The sequence below is a fragment of the Acartia tonsa genome, chromosome 3 (assembly GCF_053477335.1).
Source record: "Acartia tonsa isolate MP-2025a chromosome 3, ASM5347733v1, whole genome shotgun sequence".
Classification (NCBI taxonomy): domain Eukaryota; kingdom Metazoa; phylum Arthropoda; class Copepoda; order Calanoida; family Acartiidae; genus Acartia; species Acartia tonsa.
In genome coordinates, this window is record NC_137262.1 from 3826885 (window position 1) to 3848763 (window position 21879).

The window sequence follows — 21879 nt, forward strand, 5'->3', positions numbered from 1 at the left end:
ACATATACTTTTAAGAATATTTTGAGTGTTAATTAAAATTATGCATTAAATTAAATTAAAATAGGCACGTCAGAATTTTTCTATCAATTTCAAAATTTGTATGGTGATTCTTTTGGTAGATAGGTAGACTTCAGAAATCGTAGGAACTCTATAATTGTTACCTGAATGTCCGTACGTCCATTCTAAACAGCTAATTTTTGTGTTATATAATTTTTTGATTGATCTGAGTTTTGAAATACTGATTCCTAGGACAACAAAGTATAATTTTGTAAGCGTAGTATCTATAAAAATGAAAGTATGTCCTTATACATTATTCTGCATCTAAGCAGTTTTTCAACAAATTCGCTTCGCTTTTATGGATGTTGTCATCCTTGTTTACCTATTTTGACCCCACCCTTTTAAATTTTTTTATGAGCAAATCATTTTGTTATTTAAATTTCCTTGTTTTAAATTAGTAAATGGGTTAATGTTTGGATTTATTTCTTAAAACGTTTTTAAGATGCATTTGTTTGAGCAAACAAGGAGGGAGATTTGTGACATTAATAGTTTGAGTATGAGGAATGTCTTGGTTTAAAACAGGTGCAACTCATTACCATGCCTCTAGGACCTCTAGACAAAATTCGTGCAATTAAAGATTTGGCTATCTATTTGGTGTTACCTTACTTAATACCCTTGGGCGATTGAGCGCGTTACATTGCAATTTAGACACAGAGTAGGTTCAAGGTGGGGTGGAGAGGACTTTTACCCAAAGCGTCACCGAGCCCCTAGAGGTAATACTGGTATAAGGACAAGTATGTTCATAAGAAGAACAGCATTATTTTACTATACTGAATTTAACATGGACAAGTATAAATATAAGTAGAGCAGCAATATTATACAATAGTGATGTTTAAGTAATGTTGAAGTATATTCATAAATAGCGCGGCAAAATTATATTATGCTGTCCCTAGTAATCTCTCCTCGTGGAGTAAGCATGAAAAAAAGTAAATTGCTTACTTAATTGTGCCATTTTTGTGGTAAATTACTGATTTTAACAAGTGCATTTATATCCACAAGTTTGTCAGCAACATTATGATAATCTAAATTTAACCCTTACAGATCAGGCCCCAATTCCCACCTTAATAGATTGGGGGGGGGGGGGGGGGGGGTTCATATTGACCCTCCCCCTCTATCTTGGCTCCTGTTACAGTTAGAGACATAAAATTTTTTTCTGGTGGTTCATGTATATTTTTAGAGAAAATTATTTTCTAGTCATAGCGGTCAGACTGCTCCTTAGCCGCTTTTTAGCGGCCAGCCGCTAAATATTAAAACAGCTGTAGAGCGGCCAATTTTGCAGCTAGGATGACCAAATTTTAGGACGAACTTTTAATTTTTGATAACAAAAAAAAACTTGTTCTGATCATCGCTGAAAAACGGCAAATAACGGAAACCGCCATTTTTGGCAGTTACGGCGGAAAAACGGCGGTTGGCGACGCCAATTAATATTTTTATCTGTTTATTTTTGCTCAAGGATTTACCAAAAAAATTTATAGGTCTCTAGCTGTTATATAAGCCATGATATTCATTATATATGTCTGTAGTAAAAGCCGGACAAAAAATGGTCATAAAGTCAGTCAGGGAGCAGTCATAACACCACTTTTCTCAGAAGGTCATTGATATCTAAGTATTCACCAAAAAAATTTTAGGTTTTCCTTGTACACAAAAGTCATAATGTAGAAATTAAGATTTATTTAAATTTTTTTCTAAATTTGGTGCCACCTAACCCAGGGGCATCCAAGCTTTTTTTTTTGGGGGGGGTAAAATTTTTTTAAGGGGGGGGGTAATTCGGTTTTGGGGGGGTAAAATGGCGCGCAAAGCACGCCATGAATTTTTTTTCCCCCCCCCCAAAATTTTTACCCCGGGGGTAAAATTTGCTTGGGGGGGGGGTAATTACCCCCCCTGAAATCTGTTGGCAGAGGTAAAATTTGTTTACCCCCCCAAAATTTACCCCCCTTAAAATTTACCCCCCCCAAAATTTACCCCCCCTAAAATTTACCCCCGGGGTAAAATTTTTGGGGGGGGGTAATTTAAATTTTATTAAAAATGCGCGCGAAGCATGCAAAAATTTTTTTGTTAGAGATTTTTTATTTTGGGGGGGGTATTTACCCCCCCAAAATTATTTGGGGGGGGGTAAATACCCCCTCCTAAATGGTTGGGGGTGCCTATGGCACCCCCAGGGTAGGGGTAAATTCTAAATGGGGGGGTAAAATGAACAAAAATTTGGGGGTGCCTACAACACCCCCAAATTCGTTTGAGGGGGGTAATCGCCCCATTACCCCCCCCCTCTTGGACGTCTATGACCTAACAGACTTTGACTGGACGCCACGACCGACACAGACCAGATATCCTTATAAGATCGACTCTTGCCTACGTATAATTACAAAACTTAAATAGTCATGAAGTCACAACTCTCTATCTTACCTACAAAAAAAATGACATTGAAATAACTAGAGGGGGGGGGGGTCAATATGACTCCCCCCCCCCAATCTGTAAGAAACGCAACATTATTCCTTCTAATGTTAACAAGGACAGTTATATACATATGTAAAACAACAACATTATACTATACTAATTTACCAAGGATAAGCATATCCATAAGTAGGGCAGCAACATTAAACCATTTAACAAAGTATCCTCATTCCTCTCCCCCTCTGTTTTTTAAAAACTTTCTGAATATAATTGGTTCTTACACAAATGATTTTTTTTTATTACTCCCTTATCATTTCTTAGCATCGGGGTACCCAAAAATATAGGTACCCTAAAGTTTTTCTGTGTGTGTGTTTTTGTTATGCAGCAAATGCTACAATAATATTTACAATTCAGTACCAAATTTTGCCGTAGATTGTTGGGCTTGTTTTTATAGCTTGTAAGCTCATTTATTTGATTGGATCCACCTGTAAAACTGTAAAAATTGAATTTTGGGACTTTTCTTCTAGGGGCTAGTGGAACAAAAGATCCCCCAAAACACTAAAAATGTAAGTTCTGAGCTTATTTTTAAAGATATCAATCTGATTTTTTAAAGAAAACTCTTTTAACATAACTTAACTAATTAACCATTACAGATTTCATTTCGGGACTTCCTTTCTAGAGGCTAGTGGAGCAAAAGACCCCCTCTAAAACTATAAATATGAGTTCTGAGCTTATTTTTAGTAGCAAAGCTATTCTATAATTAGTAGTGAAGCTACTCTATTATATGAAATGTCTATCTGTCTGTCCGTCCATCTGTCCATCTGTCAGAGACAGAAAGGGTGAAACATGATTTTTTCAACTCCTATAAAAGATACAGAGCTGAAATTTTTAGGGATAATTATGGTAATAATCTTCATATTTTCACCAAGTATCATTAAGTTTTGCCAATTGTTTGGGGTGCTAGATCGATTCTTACATTTTTAAGTTGTAAATCTGTTTTATTCTTAAAACTTATAACCTTGGAACTAAAACTTGTGGGTATAAATAATCCCAATAATAGAAAAATGCTTTTAACTTTAAAAACTTAATTTTTTCATCACAATGTGTATAATAAAGGATGAATTCCGACATTTATTTGGCCCCCTTTTCAACATATCTCTTTAGATCTCTGGTAAATTATGCTTTTGAAAATCAAAACTCATTTTGATGAAATTTTATTTTGTTGATATCTTTTTTGTTAATAAAGTTAGGATCATGAAAATATCATTAACTTTACAAGACTCAAAAAAATGCTTTCAACTTAAAACTTATTTTAACTTTTCACTTAAAACTTTTTCTTAAGTTACTTTTTCAAAATTTAGGCTCTTTCTAAAATTTTTTTCTTGTGTGGAAATATTAAGAGATCAAGAACATATGCTACTTTTTTTGATACACTAAGTAATATGGTCTGTAAACCCTAAAAAATACTTTTTGTGTGTCATGCTGTATTACATAGAAGCTCCACAATGATGTCTTAGTTCCTAAATGCCAAATTTCATTGGGGGTGGGGGTTATCATACCTGTACATCCCTCCCTCCTTAGACATCAGTGCACTTCATTGCTTGTTTTTATATATAATAGCTTTAAATTTTTTTTATGAATAAAAGCCTAATCCCAAATGACAAATGTTATATTAGATATTTTACTATTATTTATTTATTCTAAATGTTAATAATAATTCATGAATATTTATTGTAAATATTAAAGAAACATATGTTAGAAAGAGTAGTTTTGTGTATTTCATATCAATATTAAATATATCTTATTTTTAGTAATTTTTTCTCAGGAGTTTACTTCATTGGAGAACAGAGTTGATAAATCAATCAAAATATCATTAGAGTACATTAGAATCACTTCAAAGACAGATTGTCTCAGTCTGTGGTTAGAGTGGTTTTGCTGGAACTTTATAACACAACTTAAAATCAGAAACAGAAGATTGATTTATGCAGAAAACTAGTGAATTTGATTTAAACATCTAATTTTTATAAATTTAAAACAAACTTTCATCAGTCATTTTTTAAACATGAAAAAAATATAAAATTTTTGAATGTATTGTAATACTGTATAATATCATGTAGTTTAATATAATTTGACTTATAAAGTTTTTTGTTACATTAATTATAGGTTCAATTTTGCCAATTTCCATCATGAAAGTAGGAAATAAATCACAAAAAATGGCTTGTTTAAGTAAGGATTTTGTAGCAAAAATGGAAGATTTAAGTAAGAAATTAATCTCAAAAATGGCTTGTTTAAGTAAGAATTTTGTAACAAAAATGGAATATATAAGTGGGAGATTAATTACAAAAATGGCTTGTTGGAGTAAGAATTTTGTAGCCAAAATGGAAGATATAAGTAGGAATTTAATCACAAAAATGGCTTGTTTAGGTAAGGATTTTGTAACAAAAATGGAAGATATAAGTAGGAAGTTAATCACAAAAATGGCTTATTTAAGTAAGGATTTTGCAACTAAAATGGATGATTTAACTAAGTAATCAACCCCAAAAATGGCGTATTTAAGTAAGGGTTTTGCAACAAAAATGGATGATTTAAGTAAGCAATCAACCCCAAAAATGGCTTAATTAAGTAAGGATTTTGCAACAAAAATGGATGATTTAAGTAAGCAATCAACCCCATAAATGGCTTAATTAAGTAAGAATTTTGCAACAAAAATGGATGATTTAAGTAAGTACTCAACCCCAAAAATGGCTTGTTTAAGTAAGGGTTTTGTAGCAAAAATGGATGATTTAAGTAAGCAATCAACCCCAAAAATGGCTTATTTAAGTAAGGATTTTGCAACAAAAATGGATGATTTAAGTAAGTAATCAACTCCAAAAATGGCTTATTTAAGTAAGGGTTTTGCAACAAAAATGGATGATTTAAGTAAGTACTCAATCCCAAAAATGGCTTAATTAAGTAAGGATTTTGCAACAAAAATGGATGATTTAAGTAAGCAATCAACCCCAAAAATGGCTTATTTAAGTAAGGATTTTGCAACAAAAATGGATGATTTAAGTAAGTAATCAACCCCAAAAATGGCTTATTTAAGTAAGGGTTTTGCAACAAAAATGGATGATTTAAGTAAGTAATCAACCCCAAAAATGGCTTATTTAAGTAAGGATTTTGTAGCAAAAATGGATGATTTAAGTAAGAAATCAACCCCAAAAATGGCTTATTTAAGTAAGGATTTTGCAACAAAAATGGATGATTTAAGTAAGTAATCAACCCCAAAAATGGCTTATTTAAGTAAGGGTTTTGCAGCAAAAATGGAGGATTTAAGTAAGCAATCAACCCCAAAAATGGCTTGTTTAAGTAAGGATTTTGTAGCAAAAATGGAAGATATAAGTAGGACATTAATCACAAAAATTGCTTGTTTAAGTAAGGATTTTGTAGCAAAAATGGAAGATATAAGTAGGACATTAGTCACAAAAATGGCTTGTTTAAGTAAGCAATCAACTACAAATATAGCCTAAATGGCTGAGAAGGGATTAAATTTTGAGGAAAAATAATCCGGATTAAAATCTTAATCTGTAAGACATTTACCTCAAAAGCGTCCGATTTTGCTGATTCTTATCAGCCACCCTTATTTTTGGGGTTTTTTTAGGGGTTTATAGGGCAATAATAGTTCTTCAAGTAAGCAATTAACCTACGAAAATGGCTCGTTAGTCCGACATGTCCGATTTAAGTAAGCCACTTTTGTTGTAAAGTGCGGACTTTCCCGATGTGAGCACGTCCTACTTAAATCTGACAAAAATGCTTATATAAGCACAAAAAAAGGTAAATTGCTGAGACAGAGATTACTAGGGATGTGTTTTGCAGAAGAAAAAAATCCGCTAAGTATCTTAAGATAATGCAGAAAATTGCAAATTTATTCAAAAGGACAATCTTAATTTTTTATTGAAAAAGAGGCAAAAGTAAAAAAAATGTAAAATATGAATATGTTACTTTAATAATACATGAGGGAAGGGCGGGGGAATGAGTCAACCAGCCCATTTTAATTCTAATTTTAAAAGAAAAGACGAAAAAATTTTCGAAGAGAAAATTTTTTAGGACGATTTTTCTTGGGAAAATTGAGTTACTCTCCCTCTAGTTAATTCAGCAGTTAGCGAGATCTTAAGGTGATATAAGCTGAATCAATTATTTTTATTTTATCTATTTTTTTTCATTTAGTCGGAAAAATAGAATATACTTTAAGGTTTCTAAAGATAATGCACAAAGAAAAATTGCAAACTTAAACTATTTTTTTGCGATAGGCTAAAATAACATTGCACGTTCTTTTTAAATATCATTCTTTTTTAGTTACTTGGAAAGATCATAGATTTTGTATAATGTATATTTAAACAAGGATGAAAACATCCATAAAAGCGAAGCTCTGAAACGATATGACAGACAAACATTAACTTTTGTTGAGTGTCAGAACTGAATATACAAAATATGAAAATATAAGGTTTGACAAAATTATACGTAAATTTGTTGCAAAACTTCTTAAATACAGAATTATGTTTAAGAACATACTGACATTTTTAATACTTGATTATAGAGATGCTTCACTCATAATATTGTACCTTATTGTAATAGGAATCAGTAATCAAAAAATCAGATCAATCGGATTATTTTATCACATAGAAAATTGTTATTAAAAAAAGTACAAAAATCAACATGTTTAAAATGGACGTACGGACATTCTGGTAACGATTATAGAGTTGCTACGCAGGAATCACCATGCAAAGTTTGAAATCGATAGGACAATTTTAACATGCCTAAATCAATGAATAAAAGCTAACTATCTCGGACGGACGTACGGACGGACGGACCGACCCTAATTATAGAAAAGTTTCGCTTTTAAAAAGTAGAAAAATGGACGTACGGACATTCTGGTAATGATTATAGAGTTGCTACGCTTTCAAATCATACCTAACTACTACAGGAATCATCATGCAAAGTTTAAAATCAATAGTACAATTCTAATATGCCTAAATTAACGAATTAAAGCTAACTATCTCGGACGGACGGACCGACCCTAATTAGAGAAAAGCTTCGCTTTTAAAAAAGGAATAGAAAAAAGGAGTTTTCTAAATACATTCTCATTCGTTGGCTTTAAAACTTTGGTGGATTTTATTAGATCTTGTTTCTATAAACAGTAATCAAACTTATCCAACGACAATTTTATACCACAGTAAAATTAAACAAATTGTTTGGCCATTGTCTTATCCCTTAAGATTTCTGTATTAATCCCATGGCTTGGCAGCTATGCGTCAGTCACCGGTAAGCCTCATGGAAATCAACCTGTTACAAATTTAAAATCAGCTGGTGGTCTAAAGCTGCCCCAAATATGACAATCCCTTTTTTCAAAAACAGGTATTATCCTCTTAGGAAATATTTTTTCAATTTTGCAAATTTGAGTAATTTCTATACTTTCTAAATATATTTGTTTTAATTTATCTTTTGAAAGCTTTATACAGAAGTCTTAGGTTTTTAAGCTAATTTTCTGTCCTTCGATCAACACCCTTTAAAATACAAAAGCTATTTTGAATTATAATTTAAATATTTATTTATTGTATCTTGTACTAGTAGCTTTGCCCCTAGCCTCTAGGGGCTTCGCCCAAAAAGGAAATTGAAAAAAAAATATATATTTAGGTACCTACCCCCAAAAAAATTTGGTACCTACCTTGTTTTTTGGGGGGTTGGGGGTGTCCCTCCCACACCCCAAGAAAGTAGCTTAAAACCACCACGGGACCAGTATGTATATTCCCTGAAGAGTAGAATTCAATTGGTTCAGCGGTTACCGAGATTTAAAGCTTCAAACGGAGGACGGACAGACATCATTCTACTTTGTATTATAGATAACTAGGGAATAAAATATACAGGTAATTATACTAAAGTAACAGGATGTTTGTGTGTCTTCGTGTCTGTGTGTTTGTGTGTTTGTTTGTTTGTACCGAAGGATCTCGCTAACCGCTGAACCGATCGGGTTCTCCTTAACAGGGTAGCTTCTCATAGGTCCCGGGAGGGTTTTTAACTATTAACTAACCCCCCAAAAAAGAACCCGGTATTAGTGTCGGACTGATTATGACGTAACAAAAAAATTAGCCAATGAGAGGACATTATTGACCAATGGTAAAATTCTTGGCTTCTCATTGGCTAATTTTTTTTGTTACGTCATAATCAGTCCGACACTAATACCGGGTTCCCCAAAAAATGAAAAATTCCCCCCCCCCCCCCAAAAAAATAAAATTTTGTTTACTTTATCTATTAAAATCTAGAATAAGAATTTGGGTTATCAAATTCGATCTTCCCCTCCTCTAGAGGCCTCTAGGGGCGTAGCATAAAGTCCTTTTCGTTCTAGAAATAGGTAGAGAACATTGAACTGTAAATAACACTGGTAACCCAAAGTTTTATAACAACGATATCTTATTCGTTGGCTCTAAAACTTTGGGTACATTTAAAGAATTTAATTGGTTGGTTTCAAACTTTTCAACCAATAATTTCAATCTACAAAGGAGAAAATTTTGTTTATTATCATTGAGAATGAACATAAATTTTGTCCATAGTCTTATCCCTTCAGATCCCTGAGTAATTGTAAAAATAATTGGGGTATAGTCCCTTTCGTGACATCGCACCTTAAGGGGCGATTCTTCGTATTTTTCACAGTAGTTTTTCTCCTATTTCTAGCCCCTGCGGGGGGCTTAAACCCTGCGGGGCCAATTACCTAACCCTGTGGGGCAATCACCTAACACAATATAACCTAACCTAACCTTAAATAACCTATAAAAAGCCATTTTAAAAATACGACAAATCGCCCCTTAAGGTGCGATGTCACGAAAGGGACTATTCCCAAATGATGATTCTCAGTGTGGCAAAAAGTTATTGGACTATTAAATACTTGAGCTTTATTAATATAATGGTGTTTGTGGGGGTGTGTGTGCGTGTGTGTGTGTGTTTGTGGGGTGTGTGTGTGTGTGTTCGTGTGTGTTCGTGTGTGTTTGTGGGGTGTGTGTGTGTGTAAGTGTTTGTGTGTGTGTGTGTGATTCTAAGCGTGGATGTGTAAAAAGCAGGGATCTTAAGGGATAAGACAATGGACGATAAATTGATGTACATTGTACATCCCCAATGATCATAATCAAAATTATTACTTCTGTATATTGTTGGTTGAAAAGTTTAGATACCACTAGTTGGACCAAAGAAATCAAGATTTTATAAAAGTACCCAACGTTTTTAAGCCAACATATGAGAAAGCATGTTACCAAATTTTGGGTACTAGTATAATTTACAGTCCAATGTCCCCTCTCAACTATGTAAAAAAAAGACAAATAAATCTGAAGATGGGTAAAATAAATGATTTTTCCCTTTGAAGGATATTTGAAACATTTTCAGAAATATAATAAAATTTCTTATGTGAATATACTAAAATATCTAAAAAGCTGTTCTAATCATGCATATTGACTGTCCTTGTTTTCTTTTTTTAAATTTCTTGTGTGTACTATGATCCGAATATAAAATGTGCAACCACAAAGTACACCAAAGTCGTAAAAACTGTTACTAACCAACTAAAGAAATATAAAATAGCATCAAATAGATTTCGAGGATTTTTTTCTTCAGCTAATAGAAAACAAATGAAAAATACGTGGATATATTGACAGGGGAAAATTTAGCTTGCTAATATGGACCTCAGTTAATGGGACAGTTTGTTCATATAGTACGAGGTTAGGGGATGGGGTAAAGGGGATGGATCTCAGTTATCGTTATTTTTGCCAGCTGCGAGTATCACTTTATCACATTAGATAAAAATCTGGTGCAACATCAAAGAAAATGAACGACTAATTTTATTGTTATTAATTTAAAAATGACAATCTCACAGTTGGTTTGTTAACAGTACAATATAGTGGTGAATTTTGAGTATACTAGTCGCTTGATAATCTTGTTTTCTCGTATTCATTCGAATCCGGTGGATAGGAACCGGTTCTCATCCATACGAAAAAACTATGTCTAGCATCGTATTATTCCAGCTTTATACGAATATAAAAATGTGCAATAATAAGATTAAAACCAGTTTTTTAGCCCGTGCCTTCGGCACCTCGGGGCTAAAAAAAACTGGTTTTAATCTCATATTTGTACATTCAATATCCGCGGAAAGCCGTTTATAATACGATGCGAGAAATAACTATTCTCATATCCTTTGAGTCCCTAAAAAGTTTACTTTGATTACTATCATTTTGCTTTTTAGTTACCTGTATTTACTTCAAAACGTTAAGTTACGTGTTATTATCAAAGCTACTACAGTTAGGGAGTTGAATCCATTTTTATAAAAGCAGAAATATAATCTATGATTATGGTTTGGACCCTCTAAAACTGTAATCTACCTTTCCACTCTCCCCTCTCTTGGTGAAGATATCTTCAACGCCGATACGATTTTTGAAATTTAAGATTCCACTTTTGCCTCTCTTGGTGAAGATATCTTCAACGCCGATACGATTTTTGAAATGTAAGATTCCACTTTCCCCTCTCTTGGTGAAGATATCTTCACCAAGAGAGGGGAAAGTAGAAGGGTAGATTACAGTTTTAGAGGGTCCAAACCATAATCATAGATTATATTTCTGCTTCTATAAAAATGGATTCAACTCCCTAACTGTACTAACAAACATAAAATTTAACTCATATAAATAAATTATTTAAGTTTTAGATTGACATAAAATCATTTAGAGTATTTTAAAATCAAAGTTCACATCTAGTACTTTTCCATGAAAAATTTTTAAAGTCCATTTTCTAAATTAGACGAGAAACTTTAATTTAATTTAAACAAAGAAGTGTATGAAGTACATTTAATTACAAATGTACAAGACAAATGGGATCTGCTGCAGTTCACGTTAAAATATTGCTGGTAAGGAATATTTCCAAAAATCTATGCATTTTAAAGGCTGCTAGCTGCCAAACGGCTTAACGTACAGATCATGCCTGCACACTGTTTTTAGCGGCATAAGAAGGCCTACAAATAAGCTGGAATAGCCATAAATCAATAAAGCATAATTATCTCGAAGTGCAGAGAAATACGCGAAAAAGACCTATTCTATGCGTTCTTTCTTCAGTGAAGCTTTCCCTGTGCATCATTGGTTCCTGGTTATTTCAGATTATTTGTAGGCCTATTTATGCCGCTTAAAATGGTGTGCGGGTATGATCTGTACGTCCAGCTGTTTGGCAGCTAGCGGCCGGTTTAAAATTCATAGATTTTTGGAAATATTCCTTACCAGCAATATTTTACCGTGAACTGCAGTAGATCCGCCAAATGAGATAAATTAACCAAGAAAAAGTTAATTCAACATAATAAGTAAGAAATGCAATCAATCCGAATTCTAATCAAACCAAAAACAAGGTTGATCAAAGGCAAGGATCCAAAGGGATAAGACTATAGACGATAAATTTATGTACGTACCCATTGATAATAAACTAAATTATCCTATCTGTAGATTATTCATTTGACATTATTAGTATGGAATTAACCAAATAAAATTCAATAAAAGTACCCAAAGTTTTTCAGCAAATGAATAGTTTATAAATCTTTGGGTACCAGTGTAATTTACAGTCCAATATCCCCTCCCACCCTGATCAAGGGTTATTGGAACTTGTAATGGCCAGAAATAACCAGAAAAAAAATTGCATTGATGTTCGCATTAATCTATTTCTTATTTGTGACCCTATCAAAAGATACAAAATAGTTATTTATCGCACCGTACTATAGACAGCTTTCCGTGGATAAGAAATTGGAATATTGTTATACTAATTCCAGTTTTGTTGGCCCTGAGGGGCCGAAGGCTAGGTCCATCAAAACTGGTATTATATTTGTGATTTTTATTTTACTATTCGTGGAAAATTGTTAATAATACGATACTAATTTCTTCAGTATGGTTCAGAACCGGTTCTAATCCAGCGGATATTGATCGGTTTTGAAGCCATACTGGAAACTATATTATATATAAATTTAAAAGATAAATAAATCAATGTATCAGATCTTACACACGTACTATTTGTAAATTCGTAATAAAACGATATGTTCAATAGTTTTTATGATTGGTTATATTAGCAAAAGTTCATATCATTCTATCGTCGCCAGATTCTAATTTTTTTTTTGTAAAAAGAGAAAAAGGTGTTAAAATATTTTGGTGGTGGGGGGGGGGGGGGGGACAATTTTTTGTACTTCCTCCCTTAATGAAAAAGTTATAACCACCACAGGACTAAGAGGTATATTTCCTAAAAGGCATAACAGATAAACCGAGACAAACAGACATCATTCTACTTTGTATTATAGATAAACTGTTATTTGCTAAATGTCGAAACCAACATGTAGAAACATGTGGTAGAAATTAAGTGGAATCACCAGAAAAATTAAGAAAAATGCAAAAGTCACATTTGTACTTTGTGCAGGGACTTTGGACTGTAAATTATGCCGGTCCCCAAAGTTTCATAATCACGTGCACTCATTAGTTATTTTAAAACTTTGGGTACTGTTTTCAAATCTTGATTGGCACACACACAAACTAGCCGTCTCCAGACTTTGACACCAATAATCTTAACATACAGAGCGGGGGGTAAATTTGTTGACTATCATTAGGGTTAAACATCCATTTATCATTGATTGTCTTATCCCCAAGATCCCTGTGTGTGTGTGTGCAAGCATTAAAGATTTAAGCAGTGTTACGGAGCCGGAGCCGGGAGCCGTGGAGCCGCCATATTTTGCTGGAGCCGGAGCCGTAATTTTCGTTAAAAAACGGCTCCGGCTCCGGACTAGATAAATAAAGAGATTTTTTTATAAATTATAATTTGGTAATTCTGTTTTGTCATGTGCAAATGCCCCTATTAAGTTTTTCAAGTCCATTTTTATCAAAAATTGAACTTTTAAAACCTTCAAAAGTTTAAAATAGACGAGGGAAAAAAATATGTCGAGTTTTTTCTTGATTGTAGGTCGGAGCCGGAGCCGCCATTATCACAGACGGCTCCGCGGAGCCGGAGCCAGAGTCGCACCAAAATCAAACGGCTCCGCAACGCTGGACTTAAGGATTAAGAATAAATGCAAAGAGAAGGAAATGAAATGTAACCAACATAATGTTGGAGTTTATACAGTACCACCAAATAAATTTGACTCATAAACCCGAAAAATCTTATTTAGTAAATCTAATTCTTATTACAAAGTAACAGGATGTTTGTCTGTGTGTCTGTTTGTCTGTACCGAAGAATCTCGTTAACCGCTAAACTGATATGGTTCTTCTTTACAGGGTAGCTTCTTATAGGACCTAGTGAGGTTTATAACTATTTTGGGTGAGAGTACCACCACCCTCCCAAGATAAATCGCATATAGAAAAGAATTAACCACAAAAAAAAATATTTTAAACTAAAATTAAAACTCATATTTTTGTTATTTGTCAAATTTTGAGGTTTTGCTACAGCAACTCTAATAAGCATTAAGCATTGCTATGCATTTTTGCGGTCATGATTGGAACAATTTGCCTCTAGGCTAAGCAGAAATTACAATAATCAGGGCAAAAATGGTTTTTATCCAGGCATTAAGCTGCACATTTGACCTTTTTTATACAAGGAAAATCAAGATACAACTTATTTGAAAAAAAGGACAGTTTGACATTATAATAACATTTGATGCATATTTTCTTATATTCATAAAGAAAACTCAAAACTAGCTTATTGGAAGTTAAAGCATTTCTATTTCCTAAAAAGGTTTATCCATTAATTATAAAAAATAGTAGAGGATCTTCGAAAATTGTTAAAAATGTGATTTTAAGGAAGCTTCTTTTAGAACATGAAATATTTTTTGCTGTCTTTTTTTTCACCATCAAAACACAATAAATCAATTTACAATTTAGGTTCATTTACCTAAATCCTTATTTAAAAGTAAAAGGATCTGTGTGTTTGTGTCTGTCTGTACTAAAGGATCTTACTAAACCGTTAACCGATATGGTTCTCTTTTGCAATGTAGCTTCTAAGAGAACCTTGGAAGGTTAATTTTTTTTTGGGGGGGGGGTATCGCAAAGGCCCTCATAAATTTTTTTCTTCTAATTAATTCCCCCCTTAAGCTCTAAGGGCCTCTAGGGGCAAGGCGTTAGTAGATAGACAAAACAAACAATTTCTTTTTTTTTGCCAGCTCAGGCCATTGTTCATATTTTTTATTCGGATATAGTCCCTTTCGTGGCAACGCCTTTTAAGGGGAGTTTTGTCGTATTTTCATATTAGTTTTTATAGGATAGTTAGGTAAGGTTATGCTTAGTTTATTTAGGTGATTGCCCCACAGGGTTAGGCAATTGGCCCGCAGTGGCTAGAAATAGGGGAAAAACTACTGTGAAAATATGACGAAACGCCCCGTAAGAGGCATTGCCACGAAAGGGACTATACTCTTTTATTCTAAGAAAGAAGGGGGAAAAAGTGTTTTCCTCATAAAAAAACTGCCTTGCTTAATTGGGACACGTTTATAGGAAAACAAGATGCATAGGCCAGATTAGACTGAAAAGCAATGCACAATTTCCCTGGGATCTTAAGAGATAAGACAATGCATGATAAATGTATGTACATCCCCAATAGTTCTAAACAAAATTACCCTTTCTACTGATTAAATTTTTTATGAAAAGTTTGGACACTACTAGTTTGTAAGAAACCAATAAAAATTAAAAAAAAAAGTTTTAAGTCCTTCCCTAGAAACTTTTTTCAAAAACATTTTATTTTTTAGTTAAAAAATGTTAAAAGCTATGAAATTTTAGAAAAATATCCAAAAACTTTTTTAACAGTAAAGAGTTGAATAATTTCAATATTTTTATGAAAAAGTTGTTTATAAATATACACAATTATGCAGTCTATAAACTATTATTTGATGATATTATCAAAAATGCATTATAATTTTGCAGAATCAAGCAAAATATTACATCACAGTAACAATTATATTTTTAAATATCTAAATACTTTTATTTAAAGAAAAACTTAAACCCCCATTAAAGTAAAAGAATAGAGGTGCATGAGCTATATAAAACTCTGCCCATATGACGGTGACCATGGCCCGATTTTTTAAAGGTCTTTGAAATCAGCTAATAGAGTCGGGCATATAAACACAGTTGAGTCCCTTCAAAGGAATAGAAAGCAATTTGCTATTAGACCAAAAAGGTCTCCACCAATTGAGACATGTAGTTGTCTAGGTTATATGTATGCGTTTATCTTACCCCAATTGGTTGTTTGAGGCATCTGCAGTAAATTTTTAGGGTGCAGAAACTCTAAAAGTATGTTTATGGTCTATTGGTGTAAGTGCAACTTATTTAAATATTTCTGAAATTTACAAAGTTAAAATAATTGCAATATTGTGGAAACATATTTATTACAGAATAATGAAGGTCACAAGTACAGGAAGGTGCAAACTTGGCAGATTTTAGTAGTTTTCTGTCATCAGCAAATATATGCAAACTATTATGTGATTTTAAATGGGTACTAAGTACAAGAAGTACACAATCATGAAACACAAAGTACAGAGTTCAAGTACCACAGCTACTCTTCAATTAGTTTAATAGTTAAAAGCACAAACAAACAAAAAATTACCTATCGTTGTTTCTGAACTGTCAAGGATTAAGACAATTAATAATGTATATCCCAAATTATGGTAAATAAAATAACCCCATTATGCAAATTAAAATACTTGATTGAGAACCTTAGAGACTGCAAATTTAAACAGATATTAAAAACTACCCAAGTCCTACGAATGAATGAGCGTGTTCGTAAAACTTTCGTTACCTCGATAACCTACCCTACAATGTATTAATTGCATTCGTTGAATGTACCATTATATTTGCTGAATATCGTTCCAGTGCAGTGGTGTCAGAATTAGATTAAAACACTAGATGGAGAAGGGGTTAAATAACTGTATCTCCCCCATCGCAACCACCTTGAACAACCTTTATATTGGGTCATTGAAAATCAACCAATGGTGTCACTTACATTAACACAGCCAAGTAGTAGAATAGTTATTTCCCGCATCGTATTATAAACGGCTTTCAGCGGATATTGAATGAACAATTATAAGATTAAAACCAGTTTTTTGCCCCGAGGTGCCGAAGGCATGGGCTAAAAAACTGGTTTTAATCTTATGATTGTACATTTTTTATATTCGTAGAAAGCTGGATATAATACGATGCTAGATATAGTTTTTTTGTATGGATGAGAACCGGTTCCTATCCACCGAATTCGAATGAATACGAGAAAATAGTGTAAAAGCAGATGAAAGAGGTCTTTAAAAAAAAGGAAGGGAGGTAGTTGTCTGTATATACATCTATACTATTGATCTGTGTTACCTATCCTACAATGTACAATTGAATTCGTTGAATGTAACATTATATTCCTTGAAAATCAGTCCAGTGCAGTGGTGTCAGATATACGTGATGACAGACCCCCACTAGGCCGAGGTTGTACACAAGGTTGCGAAGTACAAGGGGAAATAGTCACTGACATACTGCTTCTAAAATTTTAATTAATATTTGGTTTTTAGAGGGTCATTTGTTTGATACATTTTAGTTAACAAATCTTTAAAACTAGAGGAAAATCCATTTGTACACAGTATATACCGTACAAAAACGGTCCTTAAATTAGCCTACCATCATATACTTTTGTATGTAGAGGATAAAAAGCCTAAAGTATCCCATAAAAAATGTAATATGGCATGTGAAAAGCATTAGTATGCCACCACCAGAAGTATTGTGTATCCATGAATATAAAGTTAATGATCATTTGGTACAATATTTAGACCACATCTACTACAAAATGGGGAATAGTTATTTCTCGCATCGTATAATAAACAGATTTCCCCGGATATAAAATGTACAATTATAAGATTAAAGCCATTCGTGGAAAATTGTCTGTAATACGATGCTAAACAATTACAGAATGGCTGAGAACCGGTTCTAAACCAGAGGACATTAATCAGTTTCGGCCATACTGAAAAAATTAATCTTTTGCAACTAAATTATATTTTAAACAAAGCACCTATATTTCCATATCTAGCGCTATAAAGTACATTTCTAAATGGTATATTTTTGGTCTATTAATAAATAAATAAAATTGTATATTTGTAGTTGGTCTTAATAGTCTAGTCATTACTCTCTAACAAATGATGGTGTCTATACATTTAGGTTTAAAATACTATAGGAACAAAACAATGGACGATAAATTGATGTACACCCCCAATGATGATTTTAAAGTTAGGCCACTCATAGTTTGAACTTTGAACCCACAGTTAAGGTTTGATCAAAGTACCCAACGTTTTTAAGTCATCGATTGTTATTACTTTAATGAGAATGAGTCTTTTAAGTTATTAGATTCCTGTAATTGTTAACAAGCAGTTAATGAGATTTTATTGATTAAACACACACACACACACACATCCCGCTACTTCAGACATTAATTCTTGTATGTTAAACGTTTATTTAAACAAACATTGAATGATGGAAAAATCGGGTATAGTCCTTTTCGTGGCAACGCCCCTTAAGGGGCGTTTCTTCTTATTTTCACAGTATCTTTTCTACTTTTTCTAACCCTTGCCGGGGGCTCTAATCCTTTGGGGCAATTACCTAACCTAACCTAAAATGACTTATTAAAAGCCATTTTGAAAATACAAAGAATCGCCCCTTAAGGGGCATTGCCACGAAAGGGACTAAACCCGAAAAATCAAAAAAAAATTAATATGCAAATTTTAGCTTGAATACAAGAACACAAAAATGATATAGGCTTTTACACTTTTCTACTTATCATCAAACAGAGACAAATACAGGCATATATATCTCACCCTTGAGTAGGAAATTAATCAGCAGTTTCCTTCAAAGTGCCTAGTTGGGCACAGCAACCCCTACCTCCCGTATTTTGAAATAAATGGAAAATGATTGTTGGTTAGTTTTTCAGTTGTTTGTTTATTTCTTTTTGTCAGGTTAAGTTAGGGCACCGCAGAAATAGGTCCCGCAGGGTTTAGACACAAGGGGAAAAACAAATTCCCCCCTTGTTTTAAATTATTAAAATTAGGGACAAAATAGCCTCGGACTAGTAGCTCTAGGTCAAAGTAGCCTCAGGACATTTACTTAAGAAAAGTAGCCTCCTAAGTAAAATACATAGGTTGGTTTAGTATTTCGTGGATTTTACAAAAATTGGTTGGTAGATTTTTACAATTCTTAATATTGTTTTTACAATTTTAAACATTGTTTTTACAATTTTTGATATTGTTTTTACAATGTTTAGGTTAGGTTAGGTTATAGGCTAGGGGGCCGAGCGCCCACGGCTAGGCAGGCCAGGGGGCCGAGCGCTGCGGTCATGATCTTTATTAACATTTTCCTTAGGAGGCTACTTTGTCATAGAGGCTGCTTTGTCCGGAGACTACTTTGTCCGAGGCTACTTTGTTTAAGATCCAAAATTAGGGGGTTGCAGTGCTTTATAAGCACTTTGATGTAAATCAAGAAATAAATATATTCCCATGTTTTTCTACCAGAAAATTAACCTTTCATTCGCCGTGTTTTCTTTGCAATAAAAGAGGAAAATAGACACACATTAAGGAAGCTGATGTCTACAGGAAGAGAGGGAGGGGCCATTGGATTGTTTTTTACTATAGTCTCCAAAGTTTTTTATAACGTTTTCTTATTCGTTGGTTGTTTTTTGATTGGTTGGTTAATTAATTTGAGTGTATCTCAAGGATTTTAAGGATTTAGGAGATTATTTGAAGAAAAAAATTAAAAGAACTCAATTTAATCTTCAATAAATAAAATAAAAATCCTTGAAAAATTGGTTATTAATGATTTTTATCCATAAGTAAAAGGGTCTTTTAATTGCTTATTCCTGAAAGTTATAAAAAAGAAATTAGACTCCGCGATGAATATATTATTTGTTCATAATTTACCAGAATTTCCGTACGTCCATTTTAAACATGTTGATCTTAACTTTTTGATCTCATTTTTCGAGTACTGATTCCTATTACAATAAGGTACAATATCATAAGCGTTGCATCTGTATAAACAAGTTCTTAAAATGGTATAAATAGACCTACATTGGGTCGTTTATTACAATAGTCCCCAAAGTTTTATAACAACGTTTTATTATTCGTCAGTTTAACAACTTTACTGAATTTTGAATTTTTTGGATTATTAAGTTGAGTGTCCAAATTTTTCAATCACTAATTGTAATCTACAGAAGGGGTAATTTTGTGTGTCATCATTTGGGACGTAAATTGAAAGAACTCAACTATTTTTCAATGATAAAGGTGATGAAAGATGTTCCTATTATTCCTACAACATATTTTTCAATTAACTGCATATAAAGAACTGGAATAACAATATATGTAACAGGGGTGAATATTTTTTTTGTCTTGCCTAAATTCAAAACTTTCATCCAAGGGCCAAAATATCAAAATACATATTTTGTTCTTCCATGTTGATAGACTGAAATAATGTTTGTTTTCATATAAAATTTGAAATAAATCAAATTTAAACTTTGTAAGATTCACTTTAGTAAATCAAATTTTCTTAGAATAAAAGAAAGTTTGCTTTGTTGTCAATTTTGTTTTTGTCCTGCCATGCAATAAAATGAATCCTTCAGCTTGCAAAACTTTGCAAACTTCCAGGGAGGGAGGGGACATTGGACTATGAATTATGCTGGTATTCATTGTGTATAAACATAATTACTCCTAATTTGACTTTAAAGATTTGGGTACTTGAAATTGAATTTCGCAAACCTTTAGTGTCTAAACTTCTACACCAATAATTCTACATAAGGGGTAATTTGTTCATCTTTATACAATAATTTTATTTCTATTGTCCTATCCTCATAAATCCCTGGCAAACATCTATTTATAGACAATTGTTTTGATTCAAATAATTTTACAATGAAACAATTCTTGTCATTTACTACTTACTTTATGATTTACTTTAAAGTAAAATATAATAAAACTAAAGAATTGCATCTATAAGTAGAACGATGTCCGTCCGGCTATCAGTAAGTATGAAAATTAGTTTAAATGGCGAAAAGAAATTTTTTACTTTAAAAACAGTCATTAACTAATAATAACATGAGTATTTTTATCTTATTTTTGCAATATAATTCAAACCATGGAGAAAGGGGACATTTGCAAGTTTTACTGCAACGTTTTCTTATCCGTTGGCTTTACAACTTTTGTGACCTTTATTTACTTTTGATTGGTTCGGTTATTAAGTTTGGTGTCCAAAGGGCTAATTTTTAGTATGAATCATCATTGTCTTATCCCTTTAAATCCCTCAATCAACGTGAATGATGATAGCACTAAAAAATATTTCTAAATTTTAAAAAGCTGCAAATTCTGAGGAAAAATAAAATTATCATTAATAGGAAGAATACTAAAAATATTATACTATTTTTAAATATTAGGTTACTAAAAATATTTTGAAACGCAAATTCTCTAGAAATTTTCTATTCTTCAAAAATATATAAATATCAATATCAAAATTTGCAATATACCATCAAGAACATTTAGTTATATTTATCTATATTAATTTTAAATTTAAACCCTGCGAAGATTTAACCTACTAGTTACTTAGAAACCTAACCTAAACAACAAATGAAGAACTACCCTCTCCATTTATTTTTTATTTCTTTAAAAATAAATGGAGGTGAGGGTTCTTTGGTCGGCTAGGCACTTTGAGGGAAACCACCTTTTATTTTGCATACTATAGAACTAATTTTATTTTCTATTTAGGACTCGCGCGTACATATCCCAGGTGTCAGTGTTGATAGTGAGCACCATCCTGGCGGTCATCTGGACCCTCGCGCCGCCTCCAAATTCTTTCTGGCATTCGTGCAAACCGTTAAATTCATACAGGTACACAGCTATTTTCAACCAAGCAACTTTTTTAGTAGCAAAGCTACTATGTAATTCAATTTGTCTGTTCATCAGTCTTCAAAGCTATGGAGGAAATTTATTTTCCATAACAGGATTTTTTGTGCTTCACTGGGTATGTTTTAGTTTTAGATATTATTAGAACATGATTACCTCATTTTGGGCGGGATTATCTTTGATTTTAGTGTCACATGCCAGCCGTAGCAGCATTAGGTACCTTTTTTAATGTCTTTAGTATGACACGATGTGGTCCAGTCTCTTTCTTATTTTCAAGAATAAGATGGGGATTCTTGAGGAACAACCCCTAATATTAATATCTTTAACATTTTGTTTTTAATTTTAGTTTTGAGATCTCATACTTCCTGGTGACCTTCATGTCAACTTTAATATCATACCTACTACCAGTTATACTACTCACAATCATATACTGCAAAATATTCTCTGAGGTAGGTCTATGTTCTACAAAAGTGCGCCTCAAAATGGCGCCTGTTAGCTTTCGGAAGCATCATAACAAACAA

At 32.8% G+C, this 21879-nt stretch overlaps 1 protein-coding gene across 1 annotated transcript in view; it reads left to right on the top strand.

Annotated features, from left to right (window-relative positions):
* Positions 1-21879, top strand: part of LOC145312959 (uncharacterized) — a 134285-nt gene that overhangs the window by 76772 nt on the left and 35634 nt on the right. The window contains exons 7-8 of the mRNA XM_080152171.1: positions 21221-21343; positions 21705-21807. Of these exons, the coding sequence (XP_080008297.1) occupies positions 21221-21343; positions 21705-21807 (226 nt within the window). The remainder of the gene's footprint in view (positions 1-21220; positions 21344-21704; positions 21808-21879) is intronic.